At 37.1% G+C, this 18,901-nt stretch overlaps 1 protein-coding gene across 5 annotated transcripts in view; it reads right to left on the bottom strand.

The window, feature by feature from the left end:
- Positions 1 to 18,901, bottom strand: part of LOC124242811 (S-adenosyl-L-methionine-dependent tRNA 4-demethylwyosine synthase TYW1) — a 213,546-nt gene that overhangs the window by 161,508 nt on the left and 33,137 nt on the right. For all 5 annotated transcript variants that reach the window (XM_046668117.1, XM_046668119.1, XM_046668120.1 and 2 more), the window contains exons 8-9: positions 15,634 to 15,751; positions 9,583 to 9,635 (exon numbers count right to left, since the gene is read on the bottom strand). In XM_046668117.1, coding sequence (XP_046524073.1) covers positions 9,583 to 9,635; positions 15,634 to 15,751 — 171 coding nt within the window. The remainder of the gene's footprint in view (positions 1 to 9,582; positions 9,636 to 15,633; positions 15,752 to 18,901) is intronic.

Here is an 18,901-nt window from a genome sequence, read left to right as displayed (position 1 = left end):
TGTTTTCCTTGAAGTGTCAGGCTCACTTTATTTTTTAAAAAACATGTGTCAAATATCTAAGCCTGAATAACCATAGTTAACTGTTCTTAAATGTAAAAATGATATTTCATGAAAAGAGTAACTTAACTTAAACAACTGCACAAATGCTTTTCCTTAAGACAATTGTATACTGTAGTATGCAACAACAGTACTTTATGGATACTTTCAACTCTTCACACAGAATATTAAAAAGACAGGTATTTAAAGGTAGAGATTTTTAAAAATTAATAATTTTTGCTACTTCATCAAGGTAATTCTTAAGTGAAAGTGGCATTAAAAAAAACAAGAAGTACATGTACCTTGACTACTAGCACACTTTGGTACATTGCCTTAATTCATACTAAGGGGTCAGTGCTTTTACCCACCGTTGCTTTTGCACCATTAGTTCAAATGTCCACACAGCAAAAAAGACAAATAACATCACAGTATTATTATGAAAATAGTTTTGCCCTCCAGGACCCCAATGGGTCTGGAGACCACACTTTAAGACCCACTGTTGCAGGTTAATGGCAATAAATAATTATGTCAATGTTAGAAATCAAGAATTTTGTTGAGGGGTAAAAAGTGGTACAATTATAAAATCAAAGAAATTACTGAAAACTAATGTTAAAATCAAGCACTTTGGAAAACTGTTAATATCTACTAAAGTTAAACATAAACTTAAGCAATTCCACTCCGAGGTATACATCCAAGAAAAATGAGTGTTATCTCCAAAGACTTGTACATGATGTTTACAGCATTGGCTTCATACGACATAGCAAAAACCTGCAAACAATCTACGTGTCCATTAACAGGTGAATGAATAATCAAATGTGGCATATCTATACAATGGAATATATTCAGCAAGAAATGAAGTACTGATACACACAAAACATGGATGAATCTCAAAATAATTACACCAAATGAAGGAAGCCAGATCAAAAAGAGAACATAATGCATGACTGTATTAAATTCTAGAAAACATAAATTTATATACAGAGACAGGAAAGCAAATCAGTGGTTTCCTGGGGATAGGAGTAAAGAGACAGATGGGTTACAAAGAAGCACAAGGAAATTTTGGGGGGGTGTTCATTATCTTGATTTTGTGATGGTTTCACTAGTATACACATGTCAAAACTCATCAAATTGTATACTCTAAATACATACAATTTCTTTTATGTCAACTATACTTCAATAAAGTTGAAACAATTTTAACTAAAACAAAAGGAAACAGGGGGAGGGGTACACAGGAGTTAGCTGGAAAAGTTCCCACCAGCCAAACTGTGAAAATTTGAGAATCAAAAAAGAAAATAACTGTCATGGATTAAACTGATGAAAATACATCACTACATAATAATATTCAAAAAAGAGAAGAAAAGAAACATTTGTCACCATTTGAGATGGCTATTAAAACAACTTCTACTTTGAAAAGTGGTAACTAAAGAGAAAGAATTAAGCATTTATCCTGACTTGCCAATAGGAACTGCATTTCAGAGTAACCAAATAACCCCAGTTGATTAAAAAAAAAAAGCTCTCTTTTTAACAGAAGAATGCTAGCTAATAAATGTAGAAGAAATAACAGAATTGAAAATATGATTTTACAAACCTTAACTAAGTACTATCAATTGGTATTTCAAAAAAAGTAAACACTAGCTTAATGGCTGACAGGAAGCCGAATGTTTTAATAATGCCAAAGTAGAGTTCTAATAACAAGGAGAAAAACATAAATGAACAAAAGGGGGGAATAGAACGCCACTATCCTGTTTCAGTGGTCAATATCAGCACCATTAATGGTGATGACTCAACCACATATTAAGTCTACTGACGTGGCGCAACACACATCACATGGATGCAATAAACGTGACCTGTGTTCTATGATAACACAAAAGTGTCAGACATCAATCAAGTCTTTCAATGTAACTTCTCCTTTACAAGAAATACTTGGGATAAAGAAATATACCCAAAAAGCAAAGAAACAACCAAAGAATCTAAAAGGTTGGATCTTATGCAAAACTTGCCTAGTCTCTTAAATCAGTGTCACTTAACAAAAAATAAAAAACGAGTGGGCTTGATTATAAAAGAGACTCAACAGACACAACCAGGTTAAACGTGAGAACAAATGAGTTATAATGGTCATCTGGAGGTCAAGTCAAGAAATCTGAATATGTTCTGGGTATTAGATGAGATGAAGATTTACTGAAAAGGAAACTCAAGATTCACTGCCTGAAAAAAACAGGTTATAAAATAGTATATACAGTATGATCTCATTCCGGTTAAAGTGCACATATACACACAGAAAGCATATGAATTAAGGTGTTAGTGCTGATTTTGCTACAGTGGAAATATGTTTTACCTTGTTATTTTTATTTGTCTAAATTTCCTCATTTTCAACAACGCACAGATACTGTTTCTGCAATAATAAAAGGTTACTTTTTAAATGAATCAGAATATATATTCCAATGGGGCAATGAGGCACCTGGTTAACATTTGTGTTATGAGGAAGAAACTGATAACTGCTTCCAGAGAGATGCAGAAAAAGAGCTTTGGAATCAAGAGTAGTCAAAATTACTTCCCCTTATGACTATTTAATTTAAATTTAAATAAAATTTAAAATTCAGTTCCTTAGTCACACCAGCCACATTTCAAGTGTTCAGCAGCCACAACTGGCTAGTAGCAGGTTATGTCCTTAGGTATCAAGTATTATGTATTAGGTTAGGTGGTAGGTATATGGTCAGTATATTGTACTGTATAATGCAGATACAGAACATTCCCATCACTGCAGAGAGTCCTATTGGACAGACCTGAAGAGAGGGATGTAGGTGTGGCTCCTCTCACTATTAGGACCAATACACCACTCACTCCACTGCTGCCTTCCATCCCCGGAACACTGACTCCAGTTTACAGGTTCCTAAGGGAAGAACGATTCCACCAGATTTCAGGGAAGTTATGTTAATGGACAAGTCTCCATGGTGGTTCTGCATTTCTTAGATCAGCTTTATTTCCAGACTATCTTTTCTAGGACGTTTGTAGAGAAAAGATAGAGAAAGTGTCTTGGAAGATAGAGAAAGCGTCTCCCTCCAGTGTAGAAGACAGATTTGTTTCCTGACCAGCATAATAAAGATAATATCTCCCTCACACCTAAAGGTTGAGAAAGTTTGCAAGCAACCCTCTTATTAAGACTGGGCATTTCCTAAGCTTAGGGTTCCTCAGCTGTAACATAAATCCACTCTGCAACCAGCATTCCCCTGGCCCACCTCCACATCACCATTACAGCATTTGCAGGGCAGGGGAACCAATGTGAACATGAAGCTCAAGCTGCCTGCTGTACCACGTCTTTGACTCAGGAGTCCTGTGTACTCTGCCGACATCCATGAAACTCTGCCGGGCTAACTTCTTAGCTTGCAAGTTGGGTAAAATAGCAGACACTCCACAGTTCTTGACAGTTACCACTATCACCTGGCTCCTGAGCTCTTCATGCCACAGAATCAAAAATTTTGTCAGGAACCAAGAGGACCTCTGTGGCATCTCTTAGTACTCTCATGTACAGTAGTAAAAGTTAAGAGAAGACTGAAGGAGAGCTCACTACTGGCTCACTCTCCACTGACAGACGGGATCACTAACCTGGTAAGGAATCATCATATGGAGGTATTGATAGAGCACAAAGGAAATGTGACCTGGCTAAGGAAGAAAGAAGTTATGAACACCAACTATTGAACAGGTGACCAGGCGCAAATATTAGGATAGTTGTACCTATGCATACTGTCTTCCTTGCTTTGGTATATACAATTTTTTTCCCCTCTCCATCAACTATTTTATGTAAGATAGGTCAGTGGTAGGTAACCTATAATTTCATCCTTAGGTATAGGATCTCAAAAGAGTATTTTCCCTTTTAAAGGAAGATAGTGAATACATCCTCCCTTGTATGAGTAATAATTTCAACAGGTTAGGCAGAAGAAAAGGTTTTGTGTTTATTATTGCTTGAAAATGTAAATACAGGTAGAAGGGTGTGTGCAGATGCTGAGTATCCAAAAAGGTAGACTGTGTTATGCTCAGTCCCGTGTCTGCCCTTCTAAACAGGGGCTAGAAGCCCTAACACCCTACTTCTCAGCTTCACTGGTCTGAAAGGTTATGATTTAGACTCCACCAACGAGAGGCACTTATGCAAGATACAGAAGGCAAAAAAAGGAGAACCTATTATAGCTCTTTGGCAGCAGCTGGCAGACACAAGGACATACAGCAAACATCAAGTCAGCAGCAGCTTCCAAGCGAGCTCCTGGGAAACATTCTCTTCATGTTGCCAGCGGCTCAGGTCACTGGAAGCAGTGTCCTGTGAGTCCAGCACTTTTCGATTTTCTCAAAGCCAGGAGTAGTTCTCTCTGACCTTCACTACTCCAGGGCCTTTCAATGGCGTTATAAGCACTTAGTTATTTTACTTTATTAAATCTGTTCTTGCTAAAATACCCAGAATGGTTTCTGTTTTCCTGATACAGATGGGTAGGATTTGGTCAGGTGGAGATTAGAGTGGGGAAGAAAAGCAGCATACGGTGGTTGAAGGTTAAAACAGAAAATAAAGTTGAACAAGTGGGTCAGAACTATACTGAGGAGGATCCTCCTTGGGATCAGGCTTTATTTTACTAATTCTTTCATCCAACAAATGTTTACTAAGGAAGCATTTTATGCCCAGGCTTTTTTTCTTGGTATTGGAAAGAAAACGAAGACTCTTAAGTTGAGGAGGGGCTGAGAGAGGAAGGAAGGAGACAGACAATAAACAAAGATATAATCTATTAGTGGTAATAAGTGCTGTGGAGAAATTCCAAGCAGCATAAGGGGATAAGAGGGAAGGTTATTATTTTGTATAAGGTGGTCAAGGGAAAGCTTCTCTGACAGACAGAGGCTTTCTGAGCAGAGATCTAAGAGAGTAGACAGAGAGTGCAAAGCTAGGGAGGAGTTTGGGCTCAGCATATTCAGGGAATAGCAAGAAGGCTAGTATAGTTGGACTCAAGAACGGAAGAGCAGATCACATAGGGCTTTGGAGGCCACCCTGAGGACTTATGCTTTTATTCTGAGTGAGATAGGAACCCCTGGAGGGTCTGAGTAAAAGAGTAACACGATCTGATATATCTGGCTGCTGTGTAGGGAACAGACAGTAGAGGATGACAAGAGTAGAACCAGGAAAAGCAGTTGAGAGAGAACTGAGATAATATAAGGGACATCCAATGGGGACTTGGACCAAGCCATAGCAGTTAAGTGGTAAAAAGTAGCTGCATTCTGGATATATTTTTAATATTAATATATTTTAATTAATATATTTTAATATTAATATGTTAATTTTTTAAATATTGATTTAATATTTTAAAAAATATTTTTAACAAATTTTTTAATATTACTCTGAAACTGTCACCAGAGGTCCACCACACTTCTCTCAGCCACTCTTACTACCATTTCTGTTTCCAATCCAACCTCTATTCCCATTGTCACTTAAAGGATATGGTCTTCAAAGTTTTTTTACAAATTAAAGACAGAATGTAGAGCTCAACAAGATATGTAATTTCAAGACAGGAGATATATTTTCTATGACAATTCATCACTACTCCTCCCAAGTTACAGCATAAGAAATTGTTCTGATTCAACACTTATAAATGAGACCCCATTCATTTGCAAGTACATCTTCCTTTCTCATTTTCCATTTTGATAGTCTATAATTTGTCCATAAATTCCATTTTGATAGTCTATAATTTACTGGCATGTTAGCCCTACTTCAATTAGAGTTATTACTCTTAGAAGTCTAGGTTGTTATTACTTCCTGTACAGAATAACTTCTCATCTATTTACTTCTCTTAAATACCATCCTATCCATTATAAGTAAGTGCAAGTAGCTGTTCCATTATGCCTTCTAATGTAGTAGAGTCTGAGCATTCATACAGAAATACAAACTATTTAATATAAAGTACTTCCTTTTTCCTCTCTTTATATTATAGCTAGAGCAGAACACCAATTTTTTTAAAAATTCTGTATGTGAGCTTATATTTATAAATCTGTAAATTTAATCTAGCAATAGGAAGGGATGTTACAAAATACTGGTTATAAGCGAAGGCATTGAGTCTGACATTACTGAAAATCACTGGATTGGAAGAAACAAATGTGAAATGTTAGAGAGGTTGGAAAAAAAAGACAGACGCGGGCAAGAATATGTCGAATGACATAAGGTGCCAGAAGTGTCATCAGCTGTAATGTTCACGCCCCCTAAGGATGAAGGCAGAGGTAGAGAGGTGAAAAAAAGGAAGAAGAGTTTCTCAGATATCCACAAATAATCATAACAGGCCACTTTCAGTGACACAGCCACAAACAGCAGAAGAAGAGTCAAATCATACATGTGATAAAGAACTAGTATCCAGAATATATAAAGAACTCTTACAACTCAACAGTAAACTCAACAGTAAAAAGGCAAATAGCCCAATTTTAAAATGGCAAAGGATTTGAATAGACATTTCTCCAAAGAAGATACACAAACGGCCAATAAGTACATGAAAATATAGTCAGACACATTTGTCATTAAGGGAAATGCAAATCAAAACCACTAAAGATAACTATTTCACACCCACTAAGTTATAATCAAAAAAATGGACAATGACAAATGTTAGCAAGGTTGTAGAGAAACTGGAACCCTCATACGCTATAGGTAGGAATATAAAATAAAATAGTGCAGCCACTTTGGAAAACAGTTTTGCAGTTCCTCATAAGGTTTAAACATAGAGTTACCATGATCCACCATTTCCACTAGTAGGTATATAACCAAAGCACATGAAAACATATGTCCACATAAAAGCTTGCACATATAATAATGTTCAAAGAAGCATTATTCATAATATCCAAAAAGTGGAAGCAAACCAAATGTCCATCAACTGAAGAACAGACAAACAAAATGTGATATATCTACGCATGGAATATTACTGGCCATAAAAAGGAATAGAATACTGACGTATATTACAACTTGGATGTACCTTGAAAAGACTATGCTAAATGAGAAGCCATACACAAAAGCCACATATTGTATGATTCCATTTATATGGAATGTCCAGATTAGGCAAATTTATAGAGACAGTAAGTAGATTAACGATTCCTTAGGGCTAGGGAGAGGAGGAAGAATGGAGATTGACTGTTAATGGGTACATGACTTCACTTAGAAGGGACAAAAATGTCCTAAAATTAGATTGTGATAATGGTTGCATAGCGCCATGAATATACCAAAAACTATTGAACTGTACACTTTAAATAGGTGCATTGTAATGATATGTAAATTAAATCTCAATAATGTTATTAAAAAATGCTATCTTATTTGTACCCATGGGATTTTAATTTATGGAGGTGACTGAGTGCCAACATGGAGAGATCAATGCCATTGAAAGAAAATATATTACCACTCACATTTCCCAAGAGGAGGAGGCACACCATGCCACACAGGGTGCTGGAAGAGCACCAGGTTTGTTCAAGAGGCAGACAGAAAAGTGAGAAGGCCTAAACCAGAACCTTTTTTAAGGTTTCCTCAGGAAAGACAAGGCACGGCAGGGTAAACAATGTCAGATTGGCCGGTTTGAGTAATTCCTGCAGGCTTTGGGCTACAGGGTTGTCTCTAGTTGTCTGGTATGGCTCTGGGATGATTTAGAACAGGGAATATACAGGCTTGGTGTGTGAGTTAAATAAGGAGGTAGTTCAAGGCTATAGATTCAGGATTGGTTGGTTTCTACATGAAAGGTATGTTGGGGCAAGCTGTTATCTTTAGGAATTAGCTCGCTCAGAGGACAGTCCCTCCCCAGTTCTGTAAGGTCCCCAAATGCCAGAGCATCAAGAATACAGAAAATAATAAAAATAGTTAATATAATTGGCCCTGTCATAAATGGATGGCAAACAGACAAATACATAATCTAAGAAAACATAACAAATATGTACAATAGAAATTCACAGTCTGATTCTAAGAATTTATATTCTTAAAATTTATATTAAAATGTAATGCAAAGAACTCAGAAGAGTGGAAACAAGCTTGGAAATAAAAAAACCAAGCCACCAAACCTACACTGCATGATTTCAGACTTATTACAAAGCTAGAGTACTCAAGACAATGTGGTAGTGGCAGAAGAACAAACACATCAATGGAGCAGAGTAAGAAGAGTCTAGAAATAGGCCTACCCATATATAGTTGACTGATTTTCTACAAAGGTCTAAAATTAATTCAATGGTGAGACGAAAGTCTTTTTCAACAAATGGTGCTAGAACACCTGAATATTCATATGGGGGGCAGGGGTTGGGAAGGAACTAACCTTGACCTTTACCTCTCACCATTCATAAAAATTAATTCAAGATGAATAATAGACATAAACATAAAAATTGAAACTATATATGAAGCTGCCAGAAGAAAACACAGAATATCTTTGTGACCTTGAAGTCAGCAAAGAATTTTTAACATACAAAAAACATTAACCATAAAAGAAAAAATGATAAATTGGACTTTATTCAAATTAAAGACTTCAGAAGATACCATTACAGAAATGAAAAAGGAAGCCATAGACTAGGAAAAAATATTCACAGTGCACATCAGGCAAAAGACTCATATGTACAATATATAAAGAACTCCTACAAATCAATAATATAAAGTCAAACAACTCAATTTGGATAAAAGATTTGAACAGACATTTCACAAATATGAATGGCCAATATGCACATGAAAAGGCGTTGGCTCAACAACAGCAGTCATTAGCAAAATGCAAATTAAAACCATAATGATACCACATTACACTCACTAGAATGGCTAAAATTAAAAAGACTTGCAAGATCACATCATGGTGAGAATATGTAGCAACTGGAACTTTCATAACTTGCTGATGCAAGTATCAATAGTACAACCACACTGAAAACAGGTTGGGAGTTTCTTATAAAGTTAAATATACCTACCCTATGACCTAGCAACTCCACTCCTAGGTACACACCCTCAAAGGAAACTGAAACATATGGTCACAAAAAAGCATTGTACAAAAGTGTTCATAGCCGTTTTATTCAGGATAGCCAAAACCTGAAAACAACCCATATGTCTATCAACAGCTTAAAAACTGTGGTACATTCATACTATTGAATACTCAGCAATAAAAAGGAATGAACCACTAATACACACTACAACACGGATGAACGTTAGAAACATTATGTTGATTTCAAGAAGCCACCTATAAAAAACTACACATTATGTGATTCCATTCATATGAAATTCTAGAACAGCAAAACTAAACTACAGTGATAGAACTAGAACAAGTGTAGCCTGGCTGTGGGGGAGGGGTACTGACTAGAAATGTGCACAACTGAACTTACTGAGGTGATAAAAATAGTCTATATCTTAATTCAAGTGGTGAATAAAGGTTTTTTACATCCATCAAAATTTGCTGAACTCATTTAACAAATTCATTCAAAATCATTTTGTTAAATGTAAATTACACCTTTAAAATGGTAAGATTCATTGACTGCATATAATAGCCATAACAATGCATAAAACAGAAATAACATTTGAATAAAAACAAATACCTTTGTCCACCTGCAAAGCTTCACACCAGAGTGGCTCCCAATTAACTGATAACCTGAATGGAAAAAAAGGGAACACGAAATTGAATCAATTCAAAGCCTCATATCAAAAGATGATTATAAAACTGTAGCAAAATCATTTTTCGCTGCTTAAATAATGGTAGGCAATAACCCAGTGGCAAAAAAACACTAAAACGTTAATTCACCAGAATGACAAAGCAATTTGAATATGTATGCATCTAACAACACACTAAAAATACATAAAGAAAAAAGAGGCTAATCCAAAATCAGAGGGAGAGATTTTAACATCTCAGCATCTAACGGATCTCATAGAGCAAAACTCATCAGTGCTCCAAGACCTGAGCAACACAGTAAACTTGATCAAGGACTCAGAGAGGGCACTGCACTCAACAACTACAGAACGCACATGCTTTACAAGGACCCAGGGAACATTTATAAAAATGAATCTAAGATATACAGATGGCCAAGAGGCACATGAAAAGATATTCAACATCACTAATTATTAGAGAAATGCAAATCAAAACTACAATGAGATATCACCTCATGCCCATCAGAATGGCTATAATTAACAAGACAAGAAATAAGTGCGGGAGAGGCTGTGGAGAGAAGGGAACTCTCATACACTGCTGGTGGGAGTGCAAACTGGTACAGCCACTATGGATAACAGTAGGGAGATTCCTCAAAAGTAGGAATACCATATGATCCAGTTATTCCACGTCTGGGTATTCATCCAAAGAACTTGAAATCAACAATTCAAAGAGATTTGTGCATCCCTATATTCACTGCAGCATTATTCACAATAGCCAAGACATGAAAGCAAGCCAACTGTCCATCAATGGAAGAAAGGATAAAGAAGATGCAGTACACACACACACACACACACACACACACACACACACACACACACACAATGGAATACTACACAGCCATAAAAAAGACAAAATCGTCCCATTTGCAACAACATGGATGGGCAACAACATGGATGGTCTTGACGGTATTATGCTAGGTGAAATAAGCCAGACAAAGACAAACACCCTAAGATTTCACTCATATGTCAAAGATGAACAAACACATGGATAAGGAGAACAGATTACTGGTTACCAGAGGGGACAGGGGTGGGGGTAGGGCAAAAGGGGTAAAGGGGCACATACGTATGGCTATGGATAAAAACTAGACTAGTGGTGGTGACCACAATGCAGTCTACACAGAAACTGATATATAATAATGTACACCTGAAATTTCCACAATATTATAAGCCAATATGACTTCAATAAAATAATTTTTTAAAAAAATGAACCAGAGGCCGGCTCGGCACAGCAGTTAAGTTCGCACATTCCGCATTGGCAGCCAGGGGTTCGCTGGTTTGGATCCCGCGGGCGGACATGGCACAGTTTGTCAAGCCATGCTGTGGCAGGCGTCAATAGTAGAGGAAGATGGGCACAGATGTTAGCTCAGGACCAGTCTTCCTCAGCAAGAAGAGGCGGATTGGCGGTAGATGTTAGCCCATGGCTAATTAATCTTCCTCAAAAAAAAACACCAAAAACATATGCAGGGCCATAAAGCAAAAGCAAGTAACAATATATTTCAAATGAATGACTGGGAACTCTCAGCAGTAATCTTTGAAAAAAGATGAAGAATCAGATGGGCAACAGGAGATTAAAATAAAGAAACATTGCTCCGAAAAGCAGAAAAATCAAACTCTAGCAACTACAACCTAACATGAATTCTCCGCACCACTCCACAACCTATCACTTAAAATTTTTGAGCCACATAAGCCATGAAAAGTACGGAAAAGCCATGCCAAAGTAATCACACTTTTTTTTAACAAACTACTTACAGCAAACAAGTAAAACATTCTGATTTTAGAAAGGATGTAATAAAGTTTCTCATGAGGCTGCAAGTGTTAAGCTACAATTATCATGAGTCTCTTGCACAAAAACACCCTTAACTTGGGGCCGGCCCCGTGGCTAAGTGGTTAAGTTCACGCACTCTGCTTCGGCAGCCCAGGGTTTCACCGGTTCAGATCCTGGACCTGGACATGGCACCGCTCATCAGGCCATGCTGAGGCAGTGTCCGACGTAGCATAACCAGAGGACCTACACTAGAATATACAACTGTGTACTGTGGGGCTTGGGGGAGAAGAAGAAGAAAACAACAACAACAAAAAAAGACTCTTGACTTGTAGACAAATGAGGCAAGTGGAGAAATACAGTCTGGATGATGGTATAAGTGGATCAGTGGCTGGTTAAACATCCATATTCACAGTGTGATGATTAATAGAACAATGCCAATTTGTATTACAAGTCTCTAGTGGCAACATTACAGGGCTTTGCCCTTTATCCTCTTCCACATTTATGTAAACATCTTGCAGATAAATAAATAAAGCACTGATTATCTACTTGAAGATGGAACTCAGTCCAACTGAATAGCTAATCTCAGATAAAGAATAAGCATTTAAAAGATTCCGAGAGAAAATTCTAGCTCTTCTTTTGGATTCCTATATCATATGTTGTTCATCCCACCATCATAGAAATCATACTCTATTATACTAGTTCTTTATATCTTTCTCTCCCCCAAGATACATAGGGTTCTACAAAATTTTGTATTTAGGTGGCTATGAAAAATACTGCACAGTACAGGATAGAGAGGCCTGTAGCTGACCACACCACCAAGATAAGCCAATGGTATGCAGTTGCTGAAAATCACAGTGCAGAATCTGCTTCTAACCAAGATGGAGTATCAGAGGGTTTACTCTCCCAGCTGAAATACCAAAAAATGGAAAAAATATATGAAACAATAGTTTTCGAGACATGAAACACCAGGCAACAAAGAATAGTGATCCCAGAGAGATGGGAAATAAACAAGGTGGGCCCTATGATTACCCGAGCTTACTGCCTTGAAAGTTTCAAGGCTGTGCCACAAGGAGAGGCAACCCAAGCAAAGCTCAGTGTTCTCCCTGAGTTGAGGACATAGAAGTGAGAGTCTGAGGAGCCCACGTGGCTAGAGTTTGCAGGATTGAGTACTTGAGAGACAAAAGCTACACAAAGATGGAACTCTAGAGTCTGCAGAGGATTCCTTTAAGTATTTGCTTGAGTACTGCTTAGTGCATATGTGAGAGAAAAACTACCCAAGAAAGAGACACAACCATCTGAAAGGATTAGAGGCATCCCTGGAACTCACAGTCAGCTGGGAGCTGTGCCTATTCCTACCGGTCAGACAGGAAACCTCAACATTCACAAGGCACTGGGCAGAGTATACAGAAGTGTTTTGCCTCAATAGTGGAGAATAATTAGCTGTATACTGAGCCAGCTCTGGTCTCAACTAACAAGTCACAAAAGCAAGATTAAAAGGCTCAAACTGTTTCCAAGTAACTTATCTTTGCCCCAGAACAAAGCTCAAGAATATTTATAGGAATACAAAAATATCCACCACCCAGGGGCTGGCCCCGTGGCTGAGTGGTTAAGTCTGTGCGCTCCGCTGCAGGCGGCCCAGTGTTTCGTTGGTTCGAATCCTGGGCACGGACATGGCACTGCTCATCAAACCACGCTGAGGCAGCGTCCCACATGCTACAACTAGAAGGACCCACAACGAAGAATATACAACTATGTACTGGGGGGCTTTGGGGAGAAAAAGGAAAAAATAAAATCTTTAAAAAAAATAAATAAATAAATAAATAAATAATAAAAAAAAAAAAAAAAAAAAAATATCCACCACCCAGTAAGGTCAAATTAGATCTTGTATCCAATCAAAGATTACCAAGCATGAAACAGATAAGAAAACATGACCAATAATGAGGAAAATAATCCAGCAACCAAAACTGACCCAGAAATGATACAGATATTAGCAGATAAGGACACTAAAACAATCACATTCCATAAGCTCAAAAAGTTAAGCAGAGACATGGAAGATATAAAAAGACCCAAACTGAACTTCTCTAGATGAAAACTATGATGTCGAAGCTGAAAAATACACTGGATAGAATTAATGAAAGATCAGACATTAGAGAAGAAAAAATTAGTAAACTAAACTTGAAGACACAGCAATAGAAACTATCCAAAAGTGAAAAATGGGACAGAAAAAATAATTTTAAAAAATGAAAAGAGCATCAGTGAGCTGTGGGTCAAATTCAAGCGGCCCGTTACACTCCATGTAATTGGAGTCCACGCAAAAGAGGAGAGAGAGGGGATGACAGAAAAATATTTGAAGAAATAATGGCCAAAATTTGTACAAATTTGATTAAAATTATAAATCCACAGAACCAAGAAGCTAAACAAATGCCAAGTAAAAGAAACATGAAGAAAACTACACTGAGACACATTATAATTAAAGTGCTCAAAATCAGTAATTAAGAGAAAATCTTAAAAGAGGCCAGGGGGTAAAAAACATCACATTCAAAGGAACAAACAAAAGATGACTGCAGAGCTCTCATCAGAAGCAGTGCAAGCAAGCAGACAGTGGAGCAACATCTTTAAAGCAGCAAAAGAAAAAAGCCATCAACCTACAATTCTATATCCATCAAAAAATATCCTTCAAAATTGAAGGCAAAATAAAGCCTTGTTCAGATACACAAAAGCTGAAATAATTCATCACCAACAAACCCACACTATAAGAAATGCTAAAAGAAGTACTTCAGGCAAAAGGAAAACACTGTTAGAGAGAACGCAGATCTACACAAAGGAATGAAAAGCACCCAAAGTGGTGACTACATGAGTCAATATTTAAAACTGTTTCTAATTCCTTAAATCGTTAATAGATAATCGACTACTTAAACCAAAATAGTAACAACGTAGTGGAGGGTTTGTAACGTGTAAAAGTGAAATGTGTAATAACAATTGCACAGAGCTGGAGAAGGGGGAAAACAGAAGTACGCCATTGAAGGTTCTTCTATTGTACACAAAGTGGTAGACCACCACTCAAAGATACACTGTGGTATGAGAAAGAGGCATAGTATAAAACCTCAAGCAACCACAAAATAACGCAACAGTGCTATAGCTAATAAGCCAACAGAAGATAGAAAACAGAATCATAAAAAAATAATTAATCTTGGGGCTGGCCTGGTAGTGTAGTGGTTAAGCACGTGCACTCCGCTTGGGCAGCCCGGAGTCGACCAGTTCAGATGTCAGGCACAGACTCATGCACCACTTAGCAAGCCATGCTGCGGCAGGCGTCCCACACATAAAACAGAGGAAGATAGGCATAGATATTAGCTCAGACCAATTTTCCTCAGCTAAAAGAGGATTGGTAGCAGATATTAGCTCAGAGCTAAAAAATAATAACCATTATCATCATCATCATCATCATCATTAATCTAAAAGAAGGTAGAAAAACAGGAAAAAAGAAATCAAAGGACACATGAGACAAGTATAAAACAAATAGCAAGATGACAGATTTAAACCCATCATAAAATCACTTTAAATAGTCTAAATACTCTAATTAAAAAGCAGATTTTATATATAAATTGTTATTTATATACTACATACATAATTTATATGTATTATATATATTACTATATATAAAATCTGTATATCCTTGTCTGTCTCCTGTAATAGCTTGAGTTCCTTGAAGGAAATATTTTATCTTATGTTTCTCTGCATTGCCAGAACTGTCACATAAAAGGCTCTCAACAAATATAGAAAGAGGGAAGGAGGGGAGAAGTCAGTCTATTGACTCCCAATTCACTACTCTTTCTTCTACAGGAAACCAATATTATAATTAATTTGTTTGACTACAGCCTTCTTAATTTTCTATCTGCATACCTGAGCCACACTGAGGGTAAAGTACCATCCCAACAAACCAAGCAAAGAGGAAATTTGCTGGCCCAGGCAGCCCACACACAAGCGATCCACAGAAACAAGGCAGTGACTCCTTAGACAGCTACAGCTTCCACAGTAACATAGCTGCTGAGCCAACGACAGAGCAACTTCGTTATCCTTTTTCCTGTTAGCAATCCCTAATTTATGCTTCCTCTTTCAGCTATTAAACTAGAATGCTGAAGAGTGTAGTATTATAACAACGATTCTTGAGGATTTTCACCTTGTTTAGTAAGGGCTTCTCGGAGAGCAGGAGTTATCATAGCTCTTCTTTCACTGGCTTCATTCTTCACTGTATTCCTGAACAAACTAGTTTTCTCTTCCTGCTGCTCCTTTTCTCTCTGTATTAAAATAAAAAGAATGAAATCCAGAAGTGGTAATGTACAACAAAAATAACAGCACAACAATCACGAACACATAGCATGGATAAAAAGGTTCATCACAAACCATGGCCCATAAACCCTGTTCGCTCCAAAGTGATCACATTTCAGGCAGACAATGATCTAAAGATATACATACCAGAGTCTTTTCTCCCCGCCAAAAAATGTAACTACATACTCAGACACATACACTCACAAAACATAAGTCAACAATCCACTTAACTAGATGTCAAATATTTTTAGCAATCTGAGTACAGACAGCTGCCTAACTGCAGCAAGGTATTTCTCTGAATTTCAATTTGCTCACCTGAAAAAGAATAGTAGTATCTAAGGAGCAGGAATGTGTTGAAGGTTAAATGAAATAAAATTACCTAGCACAATGCATGATACATAATAGGAAGTCAGTAAATTATAGCTACTGCTGCTTATTACATCTACAAACCCCAGATACAAGTCAAAAGAGTGCTCTCAGCTGCCCAGACAGCCACCTGCTCAGAGAGCAAGTTACTCCACCACCTCCACCTCCATGGCTCCTTTTGAAGATCCAATGGGGAAAATTTGTCTTCAGTGATAGAAAAAAATCTGAAGGATAATATAAAACTGACTGTGTTTTCTTTTGACTTTGGCCACTAGAAAATTCAGCAGCACACCTCTGAACACTGTCTAAGGCCTTGCATACTACCTGTCTTGTATTCTATGTAAGTGGCTTCATATTACAAGATGACCCTCATTCACTCTTTATACTGATTTCTTCCTCTCTTTTTAAATCTTACCATATGTGTGTATATATATATTTCTAAAGTTATCTCAATATCTTTTTGGAAGATGGTAGAATGCCAATTAATTTGGAGACAACATACAAAGTCTGTGTTACACTTGAGAGGAGACACTCAGCAGATCTTAATAAGAGCTGCAGACATTGAAAATAACTCTCCTTGGCAGCAGCCCTACCACCAAGCCCCAGACCACCCTCAGTGCCTGTTCATTATCAATGTCCAGTCCCCAGTAAGTCAGTAAGTAGACTCACGGCAATACCCTTTCCACCTAAAAATGAAACACCTCACAGATGACACGATGTCTGAGAAGTGCATCCAGCTAATACAGAAGCGAGGATGGCCCACGTTTGAAGCTGGGCAATAGGTGACAGGGATTCACTGTATCATTCTGTCTACTTTTGTAAATGTTCAAAGTTCTCTAGTATAAAGTATAAAACAGATTAAAATTGTTTAAAAAAGAGAAAAAGGTTAAACCAATGAAATTTAGAGTTAAATTCTCTACCTTCTTTGTTACTTTAGGGACTTGCTCTGAAACAGGAAATCAGTGAAAAAGCACTTTAGAGAGTCAAATGTACCAAATGAGAAAAATAAACCCACAGTTAGTTCTCTGTCCTAAAAAGTCAGCATTCCAAATTACTAAATATAATCAAAATGCAAAGTTAATAAACAATTTTGCTTCTGTTAATAGTTCTCAACTACATTTTCAGATGGAACTGAAAAAAACTATAAACAAACATCACATCTGTTCTCATCTATCATAAAAATAATCAATTTAATGCTGGGTATTTTATTAAAAAATTAAAAGACTCCACTTACTATTTTAAAATATTTAAAAATAAAAGAATCTTTTGGCTTTTTTTTGTCTATTTCAGACCTAAAAGCAATATATGAGCTTTAAAAGGAAATCCCATGATTGAGCAAAATGAACTAACCTTGACCTTGAAGCATTTAAAAGTCTCTGAAGTAATTCCACAGTGAGTTACTGTAATTCCCTACTAATCATGCAAGAATTGATAAGAGGCAGCAGTATTTCCCCTCGAAAGTCTTCACCACAAAACATCATCAGCTGATTTGCTTACCCAAAGGCCACATAAATCCAAACCTGGAGCCAGTCCATGATACTGGCCTTTGACCATGGTGCTCATAGTTCTACAGACACTCCCTTGTGGTTTTAAAAAGAAACTTCTGACCCCTATGACACAAATATACTCTTAAAGGATGGAACACTGACCATGTCCCGTAACTAAAGAAATTATCTATTATAAAATGTGAGTGTCACCAGCCCAGATTCAATCATTTAGATAAAAAGTTTAAATGGAAAGAGATCAGAGGCTATGATTAAAGGTCTTGAGCATTCAGGACAAACAACATTTACCACTCCTTGCCTCTACAGTAGTTTAATCCTATCTTCCATATGCAGCAATTTCATTTCCAAAAAGAAACACATTGGTTCATAATACTCCCCAGGAAGTGCAAAGCACCACTCAAATTCTAATTCTAATCTTCTAAGTGTAGACGTTTGCCCAGAATATAACAATACAACAATTACAGAGAACTTACGTATTTTTATTTATTTTTTAATAGCTGTTACACAGCCTAAGCAGAAATAAACGAAGATCCCAGAATTGGTCAACCTTGATTCCTCCCTCTCCTATACACCTATTTGACAATGGATGACCAAGTTCTAAAGTTTTAATTCCTAACATATTGGTTCCCTCCATCCACAATGCTACTGCTTTTGCCCACAGCCTTTGTTTCTCCTAAGAACAACCACAATAGCCCAACTCAACGGTTTCCCTGTCTCCAATCTCTACTTCCCCTTTCAACATTAAAACTCTTCTTCAGGTGTAACTAAAACTCCTGATGCTGCAATTTAACCCCACTTCTGCAGGTTCCTATTTCTTTAATAAAGGAATCCCCTATATACCACTTACTGGTCGTAGCTCAGTTTTTAAATGACCAATTTTCAGCAAGATTCAAAGCTTTTTGTGTATGGTAGGTTTTAAAGATTCTTTTTGAACTATTTGACAAGCAGTTTAAGCAGGTGTGTCAAGAGCTTTAAAATGGTTTTCCTTCGACTAGGTGATTCCTTAACCTGACTTAAGAAAATAATTCCAGAACTCACTATAAAGTGCTCCTGGCTGCATGGAAAATGGATGAATCAGGCTGGTGTAAAGGTAGTGTCTTGGGGCTGAAGGGATGTCACCTTTTGTTTCTGGGAGAACTAAATACTCAAAGCCTTAAAATAAGTACAAAAGGAGAACCAGCTTCAAGTTATTGCACTGCAGTACTAAGGAACTTTATAATCAGAACTGGACGCACTGAGATCCTTCCG

Source organism: Equus quagga, chromosome 7 (genome assembly GCF_021613505.1).
Source record: "Equus quagga isolate Etosha38 chromosome 7, UCLA_HA_Equagga_1.0, whole genome shotgun sequence".
NCBI lineage: Eukaryota > Metazoa > Chordata > Mammalia > Perissodactyla > Equidae > Equus > Equus quagga.
This window is presented reverse-complemented; position numbering and strand designations above follow the sequence as displayed.